At 32.0% G+C, this 24,864-nt stretch overlaps 1 protein-coding gene and 2 non-coding genes across 7 annotated transcripts in view; all 3 read left to right on the plus strand.

Annotated features, from left to right (window-relative positions):
- LOC143057669 (eukaryotic translation initiation factor 4 gamma 3-like) overlaps window positions 1-24,864 on the plus strand; it is a 36,270-nt gene that overhangs the window by 6,574 nt on the left and 4,832 nt on the right. For all 5 annotated transcript variants that reach the window (XM_076231025.1, XM_076231028.1, XM_076231026.1 and 2 more), the window contains 19 exons: window positions 501-842; window positions 1,761-2,514; window positions 3,106-3,206; window positions 3,894-4,137; window positions 5,552-5,685; window positions 7,020-7,139; window positions 7,698-7,910; window positions 8,438-8,575; window positions 8,959-9,018; window positions 9,383-9,526; window positions 12,426-12,505; window positions 12,872-13,028; window positions 17,379-17,483; window positions 18,112-18,274; window positions 19,136-19,263; window positions 20,556-20,683; window positions 21,190-21,351; window positions 21,824-22,016; window positions 22,384-22,556. In XM_076231025.1, the coding sequence (XP_076087140.1) occupies window positions 501-842; window positions 1,761-2,514; window positions 3,106-3,206; window positions 3,894-4,137; window positions 5,552-5,685; window positions 7,020-7,139; window positions 7,698-7,910; window positions 8,438-8,575; window positions 8,959-9,018; window positions 9,383-9,526; window positions 12,426-12,505; window positions 12,872-13,028; window positions 17,379-17,483; window positions 18,112-18,274; window positions 19,136-19,263; window positions 20,556-20,683; window positions 21,190-21,351; window positions 21,824-22,016; window positions 22,384-22,556 (3,539 nt within the window). The remainder of the gene's footprint in view (window positions 1-500; window positions 843-1,760; window positions 2,515-3,105; window positions 3,207-3,893; window positions 4,138-5,551; window positions 5,686-7,019; window positions 7,140-7,697; window positions 7,911-8,437; window positions 8,576-8,958; window positions 9,019-9,382; window positions 9,527-12,425; window positions 12,506-12,871; window positions 13,029-17,378; window positions 17,484-18,111; window positions 18,275-19,135; window positions 19,264-20,555; window positions 20,684-21,189; window positions 21,352-21,823; window positions 22,017-22,383; window positions 22,557-24,864) is intronic.
- On the plus strand, window positions 20,265-20,335 carry LOC143057973 (small nucleolar RNA R38). Its single transcript, XR_012972897.1, has one exon. It is a non-coding gene; the product is annotated as a small nucleolar RNA R38 (small nucleolar RNA).
- Window positions 21,375-21,445, plus strand: LOC143057972 (small nucleolar RNA R38). The gene has a single exon (XR_012972896.1). It is a non-coding gene; the product is annotated as a small nucleolar RNA R38 (small nucleolar RNA).

Below are 24,864 nucleotides of genomic sequence, written 5' to 3' on the forward strand. Positions count from 1 at the left end.
ATTGAAAAAGCAAAAAAAGAAATAGGGATCAATGTGCTTGTTTTCGAGTTATTAGCCATTGGAATTTTGGCGGGGAAAATGTTCTCTCTCGATTTTTCATAGCTTTATCATTGACCAGTAAGTTCTAAAAACTATTAAAAAATAAATAAGATTTTATAAGTCTTTTACAAATGGCTTATGATTATACATGTAAAAGATTTATAAAAAAAAAATTTGGGTCCATGGGCAAATTTTTTTAAGGCATTCATATGGATAAAACCAGAGGATTCCGAAAATCTGATAAAAATTCCAAAACATGACAAGCAAACATCCTTAAGTACATTGATTGAAATTTTTACATTGATTACATGTTAACGTAATGCAATTTTATTTTCAACAAAATTATTACTTATTCGAATATAATATAAGTGAAACATATCTGTCAACAGTTCATTTAAATTCTGTGACATTACATCTCATCTTATATCATAGTTAATATTCTAATGTTTAAACTATTTCAGCAACTTCCTGGTGGTCAGAGGATGCCAGCTCCCCAACCACCATACAATATGCCTACACAGCAAACAGTAAGTTCAGGAGGGTATAGTGGCATGCCACCCACTTCATATCAAAACACAATGACAATGTACCCATTACCAACACAGAGACCTCCGTCAGCACCAGGAATGTCTGCTCCACAACCTGTAATACAGAAAAGAGAGAGAAAGATTTTGTCCATAGTTGACCCCAATACTGGGAAAGATATAATTAGTGATGTTATGTCTGCAAGATCAACAACACCTGGATCCACCACAGGGTCGGGGTCAGGGTCAAGAGGACAAACTCCTAATGAGAGTATCGAGGTTAGTCTTAAAATTAATCAAATTGTAGTGTTTTAATTTCACATTAATATTTAAAATATGTATTACATAAATGAGTTAAATGAATTGCATGTGTATTAGGAAGACTGAATATCTGTCATGTAATTAAATTGGCTGGGTCAAGGAAATTACAAATGCTGTTTAAAGTATTGTGATGTCTGATTGACAGGTGATCAACGAAAACACTGTTGTGTAATTTCAAATAAGTTCATTGAAACATAATAGAAAGTTGGCATATACTTTGAAATGGTTCACTTGCTATTCTTTAAAGAGTTTTCCCCATTACCTTGCCTGGGAACTGAATTTCTCATTTACTTTTGTTCCAGTCCTCAATAACATGTTTGCGTATCAAAAAGCAAATACTATGCCTCAGAATACCTATATAAGTCCATTCATATATTTTTAGCTCACCTGGCCCTTGGGCCAAGTGGGATTTTTCACTTGGCGTCCGTCTTCTGTAAAATCTCTGAAACTGAAGCATTTAGAGCAAATCTGACTGGTGGCAAAAATGTTCATCAGATTAAGATATATCTGCCCTGAAATTTTCAGAAAAATCGGACAACCACTTGTTGGGTTGCTGCCCCTGAGTTCGTAATTTTATGGAAATTTTGCAGTTTTTTGCTATTATCTTAGATATTATATAGTATCTAATGATATCTTATACTATAAATTATGATTTTAACCTTATTTTACATGAATTCCAGTAGCATTAGTAAATACAGGTGAGCAACACAGGCTCTTTAGAGCCTCTAGTTTTATTGAAACTTTCACTCGCTTGTGTAAATATTTGGACCGACATTGTAACAACATGCATGTGGGTCAGACATTTAATTTTTTATCAGTAACATTACCTTGATGGACACTTTAAGAATTGTATTTAATTTATTCCTCTTTTTTTAGGAACCTCCTGCCCCCGGGACTTCCCCTCCACCAGAAGGTGAGGCTAGTGCTATTTGTGCTCAGTTTGCAGCTCAGGTTGCGGCTACCATGAGATCTGGAGGAGGAGGACAGCATCCTGCACAGATGCTTCCAACAGAAGTTCCACCACAAGGTGTTCAATCACAACCATTGGTACAAACTGCACCAGTGGTGGAACCTCAATCTCAACCTCCAATTGTAACGGAAGAAAACACGGCAAACAGTATGCCACAACAACAACCAATTGTAAATACACAACATGTCTCAGCTGTTCAGCTGCCTGTAGAAAACGCCCCAAGTCTTTCATCTAGTAAATCTAATGTGCATTCTCAGAACAATGTAGAAGTAGTAGAAGCTACAAGGACTAAATCAGAAACTCCAGAAAATGTCAGTTCTGTAGATACTTTGTCAAATGTACAAACAAATGGAATAAATGAAGATTCCAGTCGAGAAGCAACACAAGAATTAGTTAGTGGAAGTCAGGATGTAAATGCAGTGGACTTAAATGTTCCCTCTAAAGTGGAAGCAAAGGTTGAAACTAAAGTTATTTCAGAACCTTCAAAAACAAAAAGTGAAGAAAGTGTTGTTAAAATTGAAGATAGAAAACAAAACCCTGTTGTCAAAAGTGAAGAAAATGTGTTGATTCAGGAAGTAGTGAAAGAGGAGTCTTCATCTGTTGATCCAGTACCAGATCCAAAAGCTATAGGGGAACCAGCTCCAGTTACAGAAACAGTTGGTTAGTTAAATTCATGCTTATATAATGGGATCAAGTAAGAGTTTATGCATCAGTGGGTAGTTACTCTTCATGTTTTTTTACAATGTTACAACAATGAAGTTTCTTGTTTTGTTTTTTTCATTTAAAAAATTGGCAAAATGGCCATCATTGTTATATGTCTGTCTTAATTCTTTACCAACTTGGTGTTTGTTTTATTCTGCTATAAAGCAGAATTGCTCATTTGAAATTTTCACTGAAGTTTTATAAAATTTTACCTTTTCCTTTGCAGAAGCAAAAAAACATGAAAAATAACAAAGACTTTATTCGATTGAGATTTTAAGCAAAATTTACCCTGTTCAGTAAAAAAATTGCTGCATTTTTCGTTTACTCCTAAAAAGTTTTACAAGGAAGAAATATTCAGATTTCCTCTGTCAATACATGTCAACAAAATGTCAGCGAAAGGACATAATCTTTTCAATTAAAAAGAAGCTCCTATATATTTGACAGGAAATGGAATAAGTAAAAGATGTTGACATACAATGAACATACCTGAAGGGTCTAATTTAGGTTCACCATAAATTATAACTTGAAATGTTTAAATTCTTTTATCAGTTCCAAGAGAAGCCAAAAAAGAAAGTTCCAAAAAGAAATTGAAAGATTTGAACAAGAAGGAAATGGATGGTAGTGATATGGATGCATTTATGGATGTTGCAGTAAGTCTAAAAATAATATTCATCAGGCATATTTTAGTCGGAGGTTTAGATTCAACTTTCCATGTCCCAAATAAGGTAGCTGTGGCCTTTAAAGTTTAATGAAATGATAAAAGCAATTGCTGTTGGTTGCCTGTTTCATTCTTGTAATTTTCTCACAAAGCAACTGCACTTTAATACAAATGTACATGAGCCGTTTTAATATCTGTAAAATCACAACCCAGAAAAGAGTAATTTCTTAACAAAAGTACAGGGAAAAAACATGATATCAAGACACAAAGTTTTCACTGTTAAAGATTATATGAGATTTCTTTGGTAAATGAGCTTTTTCTTTTGAAAGTACATTGTACATGTACATGTTAAATGTATTTCAGTAGTTATATATAAATAGTGTCTTCTTTACACTCTGCTTTGATAGGAGTGAAAAGGAAAGATAATAGAAGTTAATAAATTTTGTCACCTTTGTTGAGATTCCATCAGCATAATCATGATTATTGACTTGCATGTACAGTAAAAGATGTTAAAGGTGTGAGAAATACCACTTTCAACAATATTAAACATGAATTATTTTATTATTTGCCATATTTCCTCTAAACATTTTTTTCTAACCCAGAATAGGAAATATTATTGATTTGAATAAATTAGAAGCTTAAAGCATATTGTTTTCATGATTTTCATGTTTTAAAATAGCATGTGAAAGAAGAAATTACACCAGTAGAAGAAAAACCTGTTGAACAAAACCCACCACAAGAAAAACCAGAGGAGGAAAAAACAAAAAAAGAGTCAGTTCAAGAAGTCAGTGTTGAAGTTCCAACAGTTGAAATAATTGTGGAAGATGAAAAAGTCCAGGAAGAAAATTCTAAGAACCGAGAAATATCTGAATCTGATTCTGAATCTGATCCATCATCAAAATTGAAATACACTTACAAAGAAGGTATTCACATATACACAATATTTTATGGAACTATCATTTGTCATTATACTTTTGTCCTGCCAAAACTTATTTTTCTAAGCAACTGTATAGCTCAGTTCAAGGATCCGGAAATTTTTTCACCTAATTTCGGTCATTTTCATTTCACTTAAAAGTTGGTGCCCCTTTTAAAAAAAGATTGTCAAAATCTAATTACTGCATGAGTATGCTCATACTCGTAGCATCACATTTCATGATTTATCCTGATAGTCATCGCTTGCGTTTCTTTGGATTCTGAAGTCGAAATGCAAACCGGATGTAATGCGGTAAAACTAACGAACAATTCGGGACTCATTTCCGGGATTAGTTTTGTTTATCAAATTCACAGGAAATCATCTGCTTTTTAATATTTTACCTTTAATAGTGTAAGAATATGACTGAAAATAGTTGCACTTGCTTTATTTAGCTTGAAATCATTTTAAATTTACAATTTAGTGTAATCTGCGGAAGAGAATTTCAAGCATGCATATTACATAGTAAATAAAGCACATGTGTTAGTAGTGAAAAAATACTTTTTTTCTGCGTAAATTAAGTCATGTTTTAATTTAATTTTAAATCATAATTGACAATTGTCTTCGCTGTAAGTAATTAAATAATGAAGACAGTTGGTATGGAATTTTAATTTCTTTATAATATTAGTTCAGAGCTTGTGAATTAAAAACACAGGTAAGGAGATTAGCGATCATTAGCCAATAGCTCCCCAAGGCATTAATATAGTTATTAGGAGGGCCCTCAGGATTATAACACTTTACTGGAGTGGCAGTTTAATTACATAAAATTGATAACAAAACAAAAATATGTTAAAAATGGCGATTTTGAAACTCGATCTCAACGAAATGACATAAATTATTTCTATTGAAAAATTAAATTACACAATTAGGACAAAATACTTTCGGTTTTGGACAAGACTGGCAAATATGACCGTTTCCGTACCCTTGGCTCAGTTATATCTTTTTCTTTGTGCTATAACTTGTGACACTTGAATTCCAAGGATGTTTGTCAAAAACTTTTTTTTCACAGGCCTTTCCCAAAGATCAAGCTTCATTCAAATTTACTTAACATTCAGCAAATCTTTAATTCTTGAGCCCACAGTCAAATGACAGTGCATCTTGTATTTTATTGGTTTTTTTTTTTTTAATACCAGAATTTAACAACATTAGTAACAGTTCTAAACATTTTAACTTCATTACTAACAAATCCTTCACCATTTTAATCCATTTAAGAATATTACAAAAAAAATTATTAATGGCAATTTTACCATGATATCATTAAATGATTTACTCGGTTTGTTACATCCAGTATACACATTTTTTGAATTCAGATTTGAATATTTTACATTTCTACAATATTCAGCTAACCATAATATTTTTAATTTTAGATCAGTGGAGTCCACTGAACATGGAAGGAAAAAAATTATATGACCGAGAATTTTTGCTGCAGCTGCAATTTTCAAAAGAATCTACAGCCAAACCAAAAGACATGCCAGATTTGCCTGATATTGTTATAGAAAATGTAAGTTAAATCATGTTGCATTACATCGTTTTAAATCATAACTGAAGTACATGATCTATATGCCTACTGAGATTATATATAAAAAAAAAATATTATTGCCAATGAGACAACTTTCCACAAAAGACCAAATGACACAGAAATTAACAACTATAGGTCACTGTACAGCCTTCTACAATGAGCAAATCCCTTACCATATAGTCGGCTATAAAAGTCGTCTGACTAGAAATCAATGTTCATATTGACAGAGGTTATAGACATCTTAAGCTTCTTACAAAAAAGTTTCATTGATTTACTATGATTCTTTATGCATTGTCTTACAAGTCATCATTATTCATGTCAACTTTAAAGGCAAGGGACAAAATAAAAGTTTTTGGACAGTATATTTTTATTCTCCTCTTACAATCAAAATAATGCATCTAGATCACTGACAAAACTGTTTGTTTAAAGTAAAGCATTTCATCAGATGACACGTCTTTCTGCAAAAGCAGTCAATTGATTCATGAGCTTGTACAGCTACCTAAAAAATATCCATATTCATTGAGTTGGGTTAGTAATTTTGGTAAAGATTGCATAAAATGCAATCAAAACCCTGTGTTACTGACTTGATATCTAAATCTTTCAAGACTTATCACTACCTTTTTGATACACAAAATAGTGCATTGATCATAACATTCTTTACATCCTATCTATGAACATTCTCAGAAATTTATCACAGTAATATATAAACTTTAATCGTTGCTCATGGATCAATGTTTAGATTGTACTAGTTTTGAACAAAATAATTACCACCAGATGTTAATCAAACATCAACCAATCAGAGTTAAGTTTTGACCAGTTTTGTTTAACATCATTGTCATAAAATATGCATGTCCATATGAAAGGGTTTGCCTGACAATGATTTCATTTTCTTGGTTCTTTCAATAACATTGATCAGTTCTTATTTAAAAATTTCTTGGGCAATGTGTCTGAAGTAAGGGCTGTTCCAAAAATGAATGTATAGGGGGTTGGAAGGCACTTTATATTATTTGACCCCACCATGCATAAATTTTAAATAGACATTTCCTTTAAATGTTCAAGTAATATAACCACAACTCATCAAATTTTAATAAAAATGCCTTCCGACCCCCCATACAATTAATTATGGAAAAGCATTTAAGTAGAATCTAAATTATTCCTTGCAAGAATGATGCATGTAGTTGTATCACATTTACACTTGGTATTCAGTTTTTGAATCTCAGATTATATATACCTTCTTGAATTGTAATTTTTACCAATATTACTTGTCATGTTTTCATTTCCTCTTTAATTGCTAATAAACGACTTAATATTTACAGCCACTGCTAGGAGGTACCGCTAGTAGAAGTCAACGAGATAATTTCAGTTTCTCTGCATCACATTCACAATCAAGTGGGTTTGATTTTACACCTGGCTATGTGAAAGGAACGCCATCAAGGGTAAGTGATTAAAAGTCTTTATAAAATTCTTAAAAAACAAATATGTTGGTTAGGGCTGTTTTCCGTTTCCGGTCTCGAAATGATTTGTCTTGAACTGATATACTTGTAAAAATATATAAACACAAACAATACTGCCCCAGGATAAGATGTGAAACAATTTAGAAAACACTGATTTAAGCTGTTAAGGATAGCAAAAACAACACAAGTTATGATAACCATCTGGCTTCTGGTTTGGAAATGAGAAAATACAGAATGTGGCAGGGTTGAGTATGTTAGTGAGGGGTCAACCCTCCTCATGACCTGGGCCAGTGGGGTTGCAGTAAAAAAAAGAACAAATTCAAAATCATTTGAAAAGGAATGGACATCAAGAGCTGAAAAAGTGACAAAAATACTGTATCCCCCTTTTTTTAATGAGAACAGATTACACTCAATTGTTAAACGCAACAAATTATCATGCCAAATAACACAAGTACATTAATTATCAGTTAAATTGAATGACTACCAGTGAAAGTTTCTCCTCCGAGATGCCTGTTTATAAATGCTCAATTTGTTTTGTAGGGTGGCGGCGGTGGTGGTGGAAGTATAACGAAACGAAACTCTCAACAAAGTCATAAGAGAATTCCTGATCGACCAAGTGCTCAGAAAGTAATCAATTTATCCTCGATGCAACAGGAAGTTAAATTACACAAAGCTGAATCTGCTTGGAAACCTACACATAAAGATACTAAGGAAACTAAGGATGATAAGGATGAAAATGAAACTAAAACCGAGGTTTGTAAAACAAGATGCTTTAAGTGTTGTTTGTATGTTAGTTATAGTATTTTAAGGATGAATTTTGAATTTGCATCAAACTGCTCCATTATAACATGGCAAATTTGCTAAAACAGGTGTGGTATTGTACTAAAACTGAGGGTTGCAACTTCCTTTATCAAAGATGAATCTTATACAATTTTGATTGTTTTGCAAGAGTAGATCGAAATTTAAATGAGAACTGCATCTGGAAGATATGATAAGCAAATAATATATTTCTTTCAAATGCAAATTTTTAAATATTCTTTGTTCTAATATGCATGAACTGAATTCCGAAATGAAGACATGAAAATGTGATGTATAAGCCTGTAGAAAATTGGTTGTGGCATGAATGAGGGTTGGATTCGGGGACTCAGTTTGATGCTTAGAATTTTTCTTTGAACAACTAATTGAAGTCCTGCACAGCCCTTGGAAAGTAATATTGAAAAATAATCTGAAGCTGAAAAACGAATTGATGTTTCTTTTATGTAATATTACATCTTTTTTAGGAATTGTACAAGAAAGCTAGGGGTATCTTAAACAAACTTACTCCACAAAAGTTCCAGACCCTTGTCAAACAGATGTCAGAACTTGAAATTACATCCGAAGATCATCTACAGGGTGTTGCCAACCTTGTTTTTGAAAAGGTAAGAGATACTAACAGGAGAAGTTACTTAGAGGTCATTTACACATGTATGGCACACATAAGGAATATCAACCTAATATGAATATGCCTCTTAGTTTAAAAACAACTGCAGTCAACATTCAGAGGGTTTATAAAACAATAACTAATCCCTTTTAATATTTTGGAAAAGTGGAAAGGGATTTGAACATTGCAAGTCATTCATTGTCCAGTGGCAATTTTAAAACATGATAATCATACAGAAAAAATTATCACCTGAGGTAACAAAATGTAAACATGAGTATATATCCATCAAACAACAATTTTATTGAACCTTTCATTCAAGACAAAGTTGCTGCTGAACTTTATTTTATTCTTATTGAATACACAATTGATTTCATATTGCAGGCCATTGCAGAACCAGGATTTAGTGTAGCCTATGCCAGCATGTGCCGTTATTTAACCCAAGTAAGTTACTATAAATGACATACATGTAAAGAGAAAAATTTCCAATATTTTTATTTTATTTTCAGTATTTATATGATAGCCGAAAGATCTATGATTTTTGAAGACCAAACGTTTCATCAAGCAAATGTAAAATGAATAAAAAATAATCTCTAGAGGTCATGGTCAGTTCTCACTTAACACATTAATTTTTAATTCCATGGTATCTAAACATCAGCACATAACTTTCAAATAGTTTTAATGAAGTTTTAACTTTTTAGCTGACAAGATGACTTGTAGAAAAGCTCTTCAATGATTGATAATTAATTCTATGAAGGATTTCTTGTATCCCAGAAGTTGAATGAAAAAATGTGGCATTTGTTTTTAGATTAAAGTGCCATCCACTAAGAAATCTGGAGAATTTGTAAATTTCCGTGCTATACTACTGACTAAATGTCAAAAGGAATTTGAAAAAGACAAAGCTGCTGAAGATGACATAGAAGCACTGAGAGTAAAATTAAAAGATGCAGAAGTAAGTTTTTGATAGTTAAGAAAATCGCTTTTGTGCTGATGTGCACAGCATTTAGGAATAATAGAGCAAATACTGGTTAGATCAAAGTCAGAATTCTAGATCCAGGGAAGGGGGACATGACTTCTTGCTGACTTTTAGCAAGCCATATTGTAAAAAAAGAAAGAAATGTTAGCCTAGTTTAAATTAAAAACCAGATCTAACTGCCTAACAATATGAGCCAATCATACCAATTTTCCTAATTAATCATAAATAGATATAGGAAGATGTGGTGCGAGTGCCATTGAGACAACTCTATCCAAATAACAATTTATAAAAGTAAACCATTATAGGTCAATGTACGGCCTTCAACACATGTCTATAACAGCTAATGATGATCATAAGTTATCCCTGGCTTACATCAATGCTGGTGAACTAACGAATTCCTCGAACTGAAGCTGTTAACATTGAATTTAATACTTTTAACAAGTTAGTGAATCCCAATTCTTAAAATTTGTATCTTTCAGAAGAGATGTGGGTTATGAGTCAAAAATGACGGAGACTCCAAAAAATACACAAAAAAATAACTTAATAGACATCCAGTGGGTTGTTTAATACATGGTTTGAACAATAGAGAAGTGTTGGTGTGCAATTCAAATCCTCCCTTCATTTCAAAATATTGGGAAATAATAAAAGTAAAATACATGCACGTTTTATTGTTAAAAAAAAGGGCTATAAAATTGTTTCCCATCACATTGTAATTTGCTACTGATGATGGAAAGTTATCCCTGGCTTACAACAATGCTGGTGAATTAACGAATTCCTCGTTTCTGAAGCTGATTACATTAAAAACTACACGGTATGATGGGTATCTCTCAAATGACATAGCAACCAAAAAAATGATGAAAATTACTAGTGGTAGTTACATGGTCTTAACTGTAGAGAAGTTTCTGTGTCCAACTGGCATTCTCCTTGAGTCTTTATTCTATGAAACTAGTGACTGCGGAATGAGGTTGTTACCACATTATTTTACTCTTCGTCCGAATATTTATAAATATCAACAATTGATGAGCTCAAATAATTGTGCTTGACAATCTTTGTAGATTTATAAAAATTATAAATGTGAGGGTCACTCCTCCTGGTTAGTTTGCAATTTAATGTTTATGTTTGTATTGTTCACATGTGCTTTAATATTAAATGTAATTGTTTATACATATATATTCTCTGTAACTATGTAATTTGTAGTTAATGAGAAATAAAATTCATTCATTCATTCATTCAGTTCCTGTAAATTGTGAAATACCAACATGTTTTATTGTAAAAAAAGTTAGGCTTTATAAACGCTTTGATTCCTATCACAGTGTTATTTGCTACTGATGATGGAAAGTTATCCCTGGCTTACATCAATGCTGGTGAATTAAAGAATTCCTCGTTTCTGAAGCTGATTACAATATAAACTACATGTAAATACTTTATGTGGGGTATATATATCTCAAATGACATAGCAACCCTAAAAATGATGAAAATCACTCTAGTGGTAGTTATATGGTCTTACCAATAGGGAAGCGTCTTGTCAAACTGAAATACACCTTTTGTCTTTATTTAAAAAAAAATTTATGACTACTGTTTCTCTAAATTATGAGATAGAACTAACATGTTTTAAAAAAAGTTAGGCTGTGACATAGCAACCCTGAAAATGATGAAAATCACTCTAGTGGTAGTTATACGGTCTTACTAATAGGGAAGTGTCTTGTCAAACTGAAATACACCTTTTGTCTTTATTTTAAAAAATATTTATGACTACTGTTTCTCTAAATTATGAGATAGAACTAACATGTTTTAAAAAAGTTAGGCTGTTTAATTGCTTTTGTTTCCCATCACAGTGTAATTTGCTACTGATGATGGAAAGTTATCCCTGGCTTACATAAATGCTGGTGAATTAACGAATTCCTCGTTTCTGAAGCTGATTACATTAAAAACTACATGTATTATATAAATACTATATGATGGTTATATATCAAATGACATAGCGACCCTAAAAATTAGAAATACATTATAATGGTAGTTGTGTGGTCTGAACAGGAGAGAAGTCTGTCCAACTGGAATCCTCATTGAGACTTTATTTTCAAAAATATTTGCAACTGCATTTTCTGTTAAATGTAAAATACATAATTGTTAAAGTTCCTTTAAACACTTTTGATTCCCATCACAGTGATAATAGCTTATGATGATTAAAAGTTATCCCTGGCTTACATTAATGCTGGTGAATTAACGAATTCCTCGAACTGAAGCTATTTACATCGGACAATTTCTACTTGAAGATGAGTAAGAGAATCCCACTTTTTATGCCCCACCTTGGGGCATTATATTTTCCAGTCTTTGTCTCCATCTGTTTGTTCGTCCGTCTATCCCACTTCATGTTAAAGTATCTGGTCTGAACAATAGAGAAGTGTCTTTATTCAACTCAAATCAACCTCAAGTGTTCCTTTAAAAAATATTTGTGAAACTAAGATATTTAATTATAAAAGTTCAGCGTTTGAATTGATATTGATTCCCATCACAGTGATAACAACTTATGATGATGGAAAGTTATCCCTGGCTTACACTAATGCTGGTGAATTAACGAATTCCTCGTTTCTGAACCTGTTTACAATGGAAATTTACTCTTCAAAGACAAGTATAAAGGGAATCCCACTTTTGAAATCATATGGAGAAAAACCTAAAAGCCATGAAAAAAAAAGGTAGAAAGGAGCTATATGCTAACTCAAATTTTTAACATGAAATCTTCATTGTTGAAGCTGGTAAGAAATATATGCAATAGAAAATGAATCCTGGATATTTGTTTTTATTATGTTCAGTTTCAGCCATTGTTTATAATGTTGGTATTTTGATAATGAAAAAAATAAATAATTTTCTTACACAGGAAAGCAAAAAGGCAGAAATTGAAGCAGAGATTGTATTAACTGAGACAAATGCTAGACGCAGATCTTTAGGAAATATTAGGTTTGAATATTTGCTCTTCATCACATAGTGGTAAAAAATGAAAAAATAAATACTTAGTACAATAACTTAGTAAATGTTGATATATAGCAAAAATCTTATTTGAAAGTGTTGCACATTGACTATTTAGATATATAAACTACTTTTTAACTTGCGTAACACATTGACCTTTAAGATATTGAAACTACTGTAAAACTAGTGACAGAAGACAAATTCATAGAAATAAAAATATTTTCAAGATTCGTGTTCTGAGATTCTGCTTTTTTTGGTGGAAGAAGACTTGAGTATTTAGTTCTAATTTAAGATCAAAAGAATAGGATTTGTTAATGATTTGAAAAAAGTACATAGGTTTCTATTTTTATTTTTCAGATTCATTGGAGAATTATTTAAATTGAAAATGTTAACGGAACCAATCATGCATGAATGTGTCTTTAAATTGCTCAATTCCAAAGATGAGGAGAGTTTAGAATGTTTATGTAAATTGTTACGAACCATTGGAAAAGAATTAGACTCTGAGAAGGCCAAGGTAAATATTACATGCATTTTTGTACATTTAACGTATTTGAAATCCTACAGAGCTTGAAACCTCTTACATGGTTTGGCATGAAAAGTATTCAGTCTCTATAATCCTCAAAGAATTTTTCCAGAGTTAAGGCATCATTTTAAATTAAATGCAAATGAAGAATGGTAAAAAATGAATAAATTAGATTTATAATAGTAAGAACTTTTGAAATTATCACTGAGGCCACACTTTTTGGGTTTGCCTAACCCTGCCCAGCATTGAGACGGTGGGAAGTTAGGTAGGCATTTTCTTTTTTTTTGCAAAGAGAAATTTAAAGTATCGGATATTTATTAGTCTTCATGTCTATCTGAAAAAGAAAAAAAATTCACATCAGGACAATAATTTATGAATAAAAGATTTTGATTAGGCAGCTATTTTCTGGGAAGGTAGGGTTAGGGCAAACACACCTATTCTTTTGTATGGCCCGATGTGATTAGCTTATGATGATTAATAGTTATCCCTGGCTTACATTAATGCTGGTGAACAACTGAATTCCTCGTTTCTGAAAGCTTTTTGCATTGATAGTTTAATTTGTAGGGAAATTCCACTTCTTGAATATGAAAACAATCGAGAGGAGTGGGAGGTATATGTTGAATTAAACTTTATCACTCACACATTGTCAATCAAAAGACACCTAGAGATTGCTAAATAACTTTGTCTTGACAATGGTGGTGTACATGTTCAAACTCACCTCAAAGTCTTGAATATGAAAACAATTAAAAGGGGGGGTGGATTTTGAAATGATCTCCAATTTTAATACCCACAAAAAAATAAAATCAATAGAAAGACGCCTATAGATTGCTTAATATCATATTGTCTTGGCAATGGTGACTGTTATTTTTCACCTCAAGTCTGTATATTTCAATGCCTTATCAGATTGCATTTTACAATATTGAAATAATTAAAGAGTTGTATGTGAATAACTCTAGAATTGTTATGATTGCCGTAACAGTGTTGTCAGCTTATGATGATCTTAAGTTATCCCTGGCTTACATCAATGCTGGTGAACTAACGAATTCCTCGAACTGAAGCTGTTTAAAATTTATTATGTGAAGAGTATTTATGAAATTTCATCTCTCAAAACTCTAAAATGATTTTATTATTTTACCCAAACAAATACTGTGAATTGAATAAAATTAGCTGTAGGTTTATGTCAAAATGAACCATTTATCCAATAAAATAAAACCAATAAAAGAGTTTTCAAAGTTCCAATTTAGTCTTAGTGAAAGAAAAATGTCCATTTTAAGCTTTACTCATCTCAAAGTCTGCTTTGTTTGACATGTTATGGCTTACAATAAACAGTTTAGAAATATAAACAAGTTGCCCTATTTAATTTTGTATTTCAATCACAGTGTAATTAGCTTATGATGTCAGATGAAAAGTTATCCCTGGCTTACATCAATGCTGGTGAATTTACGAATTCCTCGTTTCTGAAGTTGTATACATTGAAATTTCAATTTGTCAGGGAAATTCCAATAATATATGAAAAATTAGGGGGGAGAGAGCTATCTGTTAAATTAAACGGCGACCTTAACAAACCAATAAAAGTCTGTAAAAGACATGTAGAGGTTGTTTAAAAATAGTCTTGTAGTCTTGACACTGGTGACTGTTTACTTTTAATAACGAATCCATTGTGAAAACTAACATTTGAATTATGGACTACAATTGTTTTATTGCAATAACAGAGTTGTCAGCTTATGATGATGAAAAGTTATCCCTGGCTTACATCAATGCTGGTGAACTAACGAATTCCTCGAACTGAAGCTGTTTAAAATTTATTATGTACGAAAGATTTCATATGGATTTCCACCCCTTTTAAAAAAAATAAAATGATTTTATTTTTATCCCCAAATAAACCTGGGAATTAAATAAAAGTAGCTGTAGGTTAATACCAAAATGAGCCAGTAATCCCTTAACCAAAAACCCATAAAAGAGTTTTAAAAGTCCCAATTTTGTCTTTGTTAAAGAAGCAAATGTCCATTTTAAGCTAAACACATCTGAAGTCTGCTTTACCCAATATATCATGGCTTACAAAAACAGAATGGAAATATAAAGAAGATGTGAAATACTTACATGTTTGGCCTATTTGAATTCTTATACCCATCACAATGTAATTAGCTTACGATGATGAAAAAGTTATCCCTGGCTCACATCAATGCTGGTGAACTAACCAATTCCTCAATGCTGAAGTTTTAAACATTGAAATTTCAATTTGTAAGGGAAATGGGGGGAGCAGGAAATTCTATTTAAAGATGAAAAAGGGGGAGGGGGTATATGTTAAATTAAATAGCAACCTGAACAAACATACGAATCAATCAAAGACATGAAGAAGTTGCTAAATAGTCCCAAAGTCTCTACAATGGTGTGTGGTGACTATGTACATGTTCAAACTCACAAAAGTTTGTATATTTCAATGACTTGTTGGATTTCAATTAACAATTTTGAAATAATGAATGAGTTTTACTAGCATGTGAATTATGGACTACAGCTGTTTTGACCGACATGACAGTGTAATCAGCTGATGATGATCTAAAGTTATCCCTGGCTTACATCAATGCTGGTGAATTGACGAATTCCTCGAACTGAAGCTGTTATCCCTGAACATTTGATTTGAAAGGAAGAGTTCAGAAATACCATTTCTGAAATATGAAAACAGATACAGGGTATATGTTATGCGAGACTACAACCTTTTAAACTAAAAAGCATCTGAAGTTTGCTATACAGTCTTAACAATAGAGGCTTGAGAAATGTGTCTGTTAAATGCTAGAATTCACCTTGAGTCTGTCTATTTCAACGTTTTGGATGTCAATATAAATTATGGACTGTAGAATTGTTTTGACTGCTATAACAGTGTTTGTCAGCTTATGATGATCTAAAGTTATCCCTGGCTTACATCAATGCTGGTGAACTAACGAATTCCTCGAACTGAAGCTGTATACATCGACAATTGTATTATGTTATGGAGAGTCCTTTAAAACTTATCGACTAATTTTCAAAAAAATCCCAAAATCAAACATGTACTGTGAATAAAATTTGATGTAGGTATATATTGTATGAGCTAGTCAGCCAATTAACGAAAAACCTAAAAGGCATCAAGAGGTTATTTTTTTATCTTAATCAAATGTTCCATGCTCAGATGTAACACCCCTGTAATAAACTTTGGATCACAATATACAGTGCGAAAACAATAAATAAGTTGTGAAATCCTAACCTGTTAATAAAAAATGAGATATTTAAAAAAAAAAAAAAAAAAAAAAAAAGCATCCAATTCTCATCACAGTGTAGTATGCTTATGATGAGACAAAGTTATCCCTGGCTTACATCAATGATGGTGAACTAACGAATTCCTCGTTTCTGAAGCTGCTTACATTGAGACGATTATTAGTTGTAAATGTTGGGAATATATTTAATGAGGTAGCAACCACAAAAAAAAAAAAAAAAATGTCCTATATGGGTTGACAAGAAGTGTCTTTTTCAAATTCTTATCTACTTGTTGATTTGGAATTACAATTAACAATGTTGACATAATGTAAAAGTACTTTCAACATATTATAAATTATGGGCTATTTGATTGTTTTTACTCCTAGTCACCTTGTAATCAGCTTATGATGATCATAAGTTATCCCTGACTTACATCAATGCTGGTGAACTAACGAATTCCTCGAACTGAAGCTGTTTACATTGGAAAACAAATTGTAAGGGAGAAAGACAATTACACATTTTACAAAGTTGTTAGGTGTATACATATATATAAAGAAATGTAGTGTACATGAGATCACAACCCGACAACAACCTAAGAAAGTTTTAAAAAAAACATCCGATTGGCTGTATGAACTGATCATTAAAAATAATTCTGTGTCAAAATGAAATTTCTCACAACATGTTTAGTTTCAACGTATTTAATTTAAGACCACAATTTACAGTTTCAAAATATTTAATGAGTTTTAAAATACTCACAAAGGATGGGCTATAACATAGCTTTTGTTTCTCATCAGTGTAATCTGCTAATGATGATTAAAAGTTATCCCTGGCTTACATGAATGCTGGTGAATAAACGAATTCCTCGTTTCTGAAGTTGGTTACATTGAAAATAAATGTATTGAAATTATAAAAAACTAATGAAGTGCAAATATAAAGACTTGTGCTTTACTGAAAAAATACTATCAGTAATTACTGTCCATAAATAAAAAGGAATTCAATGTATCTAAAGGAAAGACCTTGTGATGTAACTTGGTAAAACATTACCACATTACCATTGTAACAACATGATTATCATGATTATAGATTTATACTGAAATGTATTCTCTTTTTCAGCCAAGAGTAGATCAATATTTCCAAAGAATGCATAAGGTGATAGAAGAAAAGAAGACTTCATCAAGAGTGAGATTTATGTTACAAGATGTGTTAGAACTCAGAATGGTAAGAATATAAACCTAACAGTATTTATGTTACAAGATGTGTTGGAACTCAGAATGGTAAGAATACAAACCTAACATTCTAAAATTGAGGGAATGGATAGCTGCCACTTGTTTCAAACTTTTTCTCTGGTGCTTGATATCATTCCAAATAATATTCAAATAAAAAGTACATGTAGAAAACCTTCTACACCAGATTAATATGAATAACTGCTACTCTGAATGGATATATGATTTATTTAAATTAAAATGTAATGTATGACTGCTATAAGCTAGTATATGAGTCAGTCCCTGAAAAACGGCACAAAAACAACAAAAGTTGCAAAAAAATTCTATAATGTGTGCAGAATTATTGGTAGCCGACCATAAAACATTTGTTTTTCACACCTGATTTAGGTGTCAGATTTTTGCTTTTATGTGTATTCAGCTAATGATGATGAAAAAGTTATCCCTGGCTTACATAAATGCTGGTGAACAACTGAATTCCTCGTTTCTGAAGTTGGTTACATCAAAAATAAATATATTGCTGTTTACATAAAAAGTAACTGTATTTGGAAATACATAAACTAGACAATACTGAGTTTGACTGAAAAAAACAACCTCAATGTGTTTAAACTATATTATTTTTAAAGAGCAATTGGGTACCACGAAGAGATGAAAGTAATCCAAAGACGATAGAACAGATTCACAAAGAGGCTCAGCAGGAGGCACAGGAGAAACAATTATTGGTCCAGTCATTGAATACACAAGCAAAGTCTGGAGGAGGTGGTGGGCGTGGTGGCCGAGGTGGAGGAGGTAGGAGTCAAGATTCATATAAACATAAGCAGTTGTGGTATTATCGCCAATGAGACAACTATTCACTTAAGTTTATATGAAGTGGATGTAAGCAATTTTAGGCAACCATACAGCCTTCAACAATGAGAGAAACCCATACCATATGATCAGCTATAATAGGCCCTGACATGAAAAATATGAACAAGTTCAACTGAGAAAACTGAGCAATTAATGAAACAATGACACAGGCACACAACTACATGCTCCTGACTTAGGACATGCACTTAAGAATGTTAAGGTGTTATGTATATTAAAGTGCAAATTGCTACCAATGAAAAGATGAGGTATTTGTATGAATAGCAACAAAAAGAAAAGATCTTGCATATTATCATTGAAGAATAATTATTATATTTTCAGAACATAATAAATGATAGTTTATTCATTTTAAAAAATGGTACCGGAAAATTCAGAAATTATTGTGTGCATTTATTGTTGTGATTTTATCATTTAAGACTTAAATTGATTTTATTTTTTACTATTTTGAGAAAAATCCTGTTAAATTCATATAAAATAATTCAAAATGCGAGTTTAAATTATTGCGTTTACAACTCTGTAGCATTTTTCACAGTAATAAAAACCTCACAATAATTTCTGAATTTACAGTAGTGTAACATTGACACTCGAAGAAACTGAAATATATCTAGACTATTTAAAACATGTACCTATAGATGAAAATAAACATAAGTCCCTGATTTTTGAGGACAGTCTGGTTCAAAAACATGTACGCTTATACAAAACATTCAAATGTGAAACTGAAATATGTAGACCATTCAAAACATGTACCTTAGTTGAACCAATACAATATAAAAACAAACATTTTAGGTCCACGACTTGGTAGAGACGCTGGTTCAATGGGTGCTACACCTGATGGCTGGAGTACAGTTGCTGGACCACCCAGTAGGAGAGGAGAAAGACAAACTATTGATCCTGCAAGGTTAAGACTATCCAAAGTAAGTACATTCATATGCATAAGGATGTGATATATGTACTTCCCTCTGCTTTCCATGTGACCTCACCTACGTTATAGTGGCCAAGTGGTCAAAGTAGTTACTACTGTAATCACTATCCAGTAAACACTGAGGTTGTGAGTTTGAACCCCTCTCGTGCAGGTGCACTCGACTCTAATCTTAATTGAATAGGATTGTCAGTTTTCCTATCAAAGGTCAATGGTTTTCTCATTGCACTCTGGCATTCTCAACCAATAAAAACTGACCGCCACGAAATAGCCTAAATGGGGTGCTTAAACGTGGCGTTAAAACACCAAAAATCAAATCACCTACGTTATACAGAATTTGTATTGGAACATATATGAAAAATAGTCTATGATGAATATTAGTTATCCCTGTCAGATAAAAATAGTGTTGAACTTTATTCTGAGACTTAAAAACACAAATATCTTTGATTAAGAAAGAATGCTAAAAAAATGTTGTATTCTTCTCAATTGTACATCATAAACAAATGTGGCATTTGTCTCACTTTCAGTGTGAGTTTGAGGTACAACAAAGTAATGAAATGTTGTGAATTGCTTTATACAATTTATGTGTTAAGATGTATAGTGTGATCTCTAGAATGAGTTCTAAGGGGTTGCTTCTAACCAAGCCATTTTAGAATTTTAGAATAACTTGCAAATAGTTAAGATGTTACCCCAAATCATATATTTTCTTGTTGTACATGTCAAGGTAAATTAAATGATAAATGAGATGAGTGGTAAAGGGTAGCCTCCACCCCACAGTTGAATTTATAAATATCTTGCAAATAGATCTCAACCTCTAAACCATATGTTTACTCCTTGCCTCCTTGCACATATCAACATGAATGGGATGAGTCCTCAGGGGTATTTATTAATAAGGACTTTGTTTTGAAGAATTTGTTAATAAGGACTTTGTTTTGAAGAATTTGTATCAGTATCCAGTTAAAACCATTACTTGTTTGCATTTACATTTTACATAGAAAATGTCTTTGATGAATAAAAGTTATCCCTGTCAGAACTGAAATGGTGACCAACTTTTGTCTGAGGCTTCTACTGATTAACGAGTTAAAGAATGTTTAAGAAAAAGGGAATTGCTCTTGACTGATGAATAAGAGTACTTTATTTAATGATCCAATTATTTTAAGGGCTTGTTTATCAAATAGCAATAATTAATTTCACATTTCTGTCCATTGTTCGATAATCACATTCATAAATGCATGCACACACTTTTGAATTGACAGTATTTGATTATAGAATAATTTTCTTTTCTAGCAAAATGTTGATGAGAACATTCAGTTAGGACCTGGAGGTGGAGCTGGTAGATTTGCTGGGTGGCAAAGAGGAAGTTCAGGTGGTGGTGCAAGAACTTCACAGGAAGCAGAAAAAAATCCCGGAAACAGGTCAGTATATCAGATTGTTTGTTAGAAAAAAATTAGAATTTTCACAAAATTTTGACTTTTTTTAATTGTTTTTTTGTTTGTTTTTTTTTTATCTTTTGGTCTTGTTGTTGTCCAGATGTAGAACTATGTAAAACATTTTCTATAGAATAAGTTGTAGTTCACCAGTGTTTTAAAACCTGAAAAAAATAACTTTCGTATAATAAAAGCAATATTGAGTTTTCACATGAGTATTGTGATATAAATTGTTTCACAATTAATGGGGGGAAATATTTTTCACTTATTCAAAGTTGAATGTTTTTTCTTTCAACACATCTTTCTTTTCAATGTAAAAGGGATTAAAAAGTTGTAATGTAATTGAGTAGATAGGCCTTATTGGGCATAACTGTCTGATTACTTTTCATGTGTTGAAATAGTTGATTTTTCATAGATATATCATTTTAACTGAATTATTCAGTTGTATGTAAAGAAATTGACAAATAAATAATGATGTTTTTATGACTTAACAGATTTTCCGCACTCAGTAAACCTGAAGATGAAGGAAGATCACGGTATGGAGTTAGTCCTGCACGCGATGGAGGTAGAGGAGGAAGAGGATTTGGGAGGCCAGTACGTATTTCACAAAGAGCCTCTCAGGAACAAGAAAAAGAAAGTGCACTTGCTGCAGCTAGGTATATACCTTTAATTTTCAAACTGGTGTCTGTGATGAATAAAAGTTATCCCTGTCAGAACTGAAATGGTGACCAACTTTTATCTGAGACTTACTGATCAATGTTTTATAGAATTCTTCAAGACTAAGGAATCTTTCATTACTGATGAAAAAGAATACTTTGTTTAAATCCAATTAAAGGTACTTCTGAGAATAAATTAAGCATTTATAATTTTAAGAAATACATTATATGGAAAATATAAAAATATCTTTTCATTTACAAATATGTTTTCATTATGTGTAATTAACCCACTCCAAATGAAGAAATAGTGAGGTATCTATCAATCAAAGCTTCCTATACTGACTGTTAGATGTCTTTTCAGATTCACCATTTCGCAACACATATTACAAATACTTATATATTCTAACACAATGCTCCTAATATCAAACTTTAAAATCTGTAACATTGATATTTTATAACATTCCTTTATTAGGTCAATTGCAGGTGGTCAAACCACACCAAGGGAAGGACCCAGCAGAGAAAGTAGTCGCGGACGTGAACCTCGTGAGAGCTCTTTAAAAGAGCCAGAAAAACCTGTCGAAGCTAGTGTTGATTTAACTGAAGCAGATATGGTGAAGAAAGCTAAAGCAATCTTAGATGAATACCTCCATTTACAAGATATGAAGGTCAGTAAAATTTATGTCTGAAGAACTCTGCAGATGTTTAAAATGAACTTAATTGTTTTGAAAATTACAAAAATTTATGAAAAATTTCAGCATAGCAAAATAGCTATGCCTTTTAACATTAGGTACTTGACCGTTTAGTTTCTTCTTGATATATTTCTAAAACTTTCTTTTAAAAAACTTGAGTGATAGCATATCCATATGTATTGTGAAAATAAAGTGTGTAATCAAGAAGTAGAAGAAAATGTTCTGATCTGATTTGAAAAATTGAGTGTAATTTAGTATTTGAAATGATTTTGTTGTAAAGTAAATGTAACACTTTAATGGATGACATCTCTGTTAATTCAATGTTTTATAAATGTATTTCCAGGAGGCTCTTATATGTGTAGAAGAACTGAACTGCCCCACACTCAACCATGTGTTCGTTTCTGAATGTATAAATCAAGTTCTAGAGAGGTCTACAGTCGCTAGACGACATACAGGTCTTTTACTTCACGATCTAGTCAAGAAACCAATCATCACAGATAAGCAATATTTACAAGGGTAAGTGAAGTAATAAGGTATAGTGTCACTTTTACGGTTCTCCAGTTCTGTCCCTTTATAACTTTATATCAGATGCAAATGGGGGCATCATTTATTTCCTTGAGTTCTCAACTGAAAGGATTTTTAGAAATTCTCTCACCCAATTGTTTAAAGACAGTACATATTGGGGTTTTTAAAGCAATTGCTTTTATGCCGTCGCGTATGGCCATCTTTGTGACCCAGATCAGAGACTCCGCCCAGATCAAGCCATAGTATTTTGTTAAACAGGCTCCTGGTCAGTCATTCTTTAGCACCTATGTATGTTTTCTAATGCAATACATAGCTTGAAACTTTAAAAAAAAGTTAGTGGATTTAAGAAGTTTCAGAATATGTTCTTGTAGATGTATTTTTGTATTTAAAGGGTCAACCGTTTGACTATCAAATAACATAGAAGTCCGAGTGAAAAAAAGTACATTTTTATAAATGCGATTCCGTTTTCCGCCGATTGTACGATGTTTCAACAAAATATGGATTCATTTCAGTTGTTGATTTAGTATTGAAAATTTAACTGAATTATCTCCTAATAAATACGTTTTTTTATGTTTAATTTGTGTTTCTTTAAGAGGTCAGGTGCTCTTGTTCATTCATAAAATTATCGTTCATTCATACATTTATCGTAAAATCAAAATCACTACACAGGTTAATGCGTAGTGTCAACTTATTACCTGTAATCTAAAAATAGACAAACTTTATTTGCGCAAATAATTTAGCGGAACGAAACCCTTGTTGAAAACACATAACAATAAGTTCGTTTTCCTTTTCTGTCAAAACTCCGTAATATTTATCGATCACCTTACTAATGAAATGGACCCGTCCAAACGTAGTAGATGCCAAGTCGGTCCAGATGAAGAGATATTTACAATTTGGAATTTTCTAGTTTATTAATACATAGATTGAAAAAAAGTACGTCTTTTTAAATATCATGATCAAAACTGGGTTTGCATAACAAATGTCAGATGAAACCATTATCCTCGTCTTTTCAGTGAACAAGTCTACTACGTTTGTTGACACTCGACGGTCCACCGTGTTAGCAATTTTATTTCACATGTTTTCGAAATATTGAAGATCATTTTTCGCAATGTTTCCTGAAAATTGATAAATATCAAAGCAACGTAGAGCTGTTTGTTCTTGTTCGTATAATAAAATTGAGAATGGAAATGGGGAATTTGTCAAAGAGACAACAACCCGACCATAGAAAAACATGCAACAGCAGAATTAAGGCTCGAGAATTAAGGTCACCAACAGGTCTTCAATGCAGCGAAAAATTCCCGCACCCGGAGGCGTCCTTCAGCTGGCCCCTATACAATATATATACTAGTTCAGTGATAACGATTTAATGTCATGTTTGTCTGTGATGACCCCCCTTTTCGGGATTGCATGAGAATTGTAGTTATCTCGTACCCACATGCACTTGTTTCTATCCATAGGAAGGTCGACTATCCATATAAAACTATTTATATGGATAATCGACCTTCCTATGGATAGAAACAAGTGCCTGTGCTCGTACCGCATCAGAAGGACACATATCAACTGAGCAATAATGTTTGGAACTTAGTTTTAAAAATGATGACAAAGTAACATTATGAAAATATTTTTATTAAGCTGAAATATACATTTATTCTTTACATGTTTATGTCTTGTAAGATATTTTATTTCTTTCCCGTTTTTTAACATTTGCGTCTGGAAAGTTGAAATGTTTTAACTTAATCATTTGTGTTAATGGTTAAATATAAATTAATAATGAAAATTGTTAAAATTAAATCAATAAAGGAAATTATTGCCAAGGAAGTTACAAACACTACCAGGGGATAATCCATGATGATTTCTTTTTGAGTTATATGTTTCAGCACATGTATATTTGACCCCAACTTTAGCCTGTTGTCTCCTTGTGAAATATAAAACATATTAAAAATGACTTTCTGCTAAAGTCTTTTATCTATATAAAGTTAAAACCTTCTTACTTTTAACTAGACAACACTCATGTCAGGTTTAATTCTTGTATATATGTGGATGAAAAATAAAAGTCCCCAAAAATTAACATGGCAGCAATTGCTTTTACAGCCTTTAAGGCTTTGATTGTTTTATACAATTGCAGTCAAAGATGATTTTTATATAAAGTTATCCAGGTCTGATAGTCAATGTTGATAACTTTTCTTTCTGAGACTACAAATTTTTTGTTAAGTAAAATTATTAATAACTACAACTAAGTCCGAAACAGTGGGTGAGAAAAAAGCAAAATTTAAGATATAAAAGGATTGATATGGTTCTA

Source organism: Mytilus galloprovincialis, chromosome 13, assembly GCF_965363235.1.
Source record: "Mytilus galloprovincialis chromosome 13, xbMytGall1.hap1.1, whole genome shotgun sequence".
Taxonomy (NCBI): domain Eukaryota; kingdom Metazoa; phylum Mollusca; class Bivalvia; order Mytilida; family Mytilidae; genus Mytilus; species Mytilus galloprovincialis.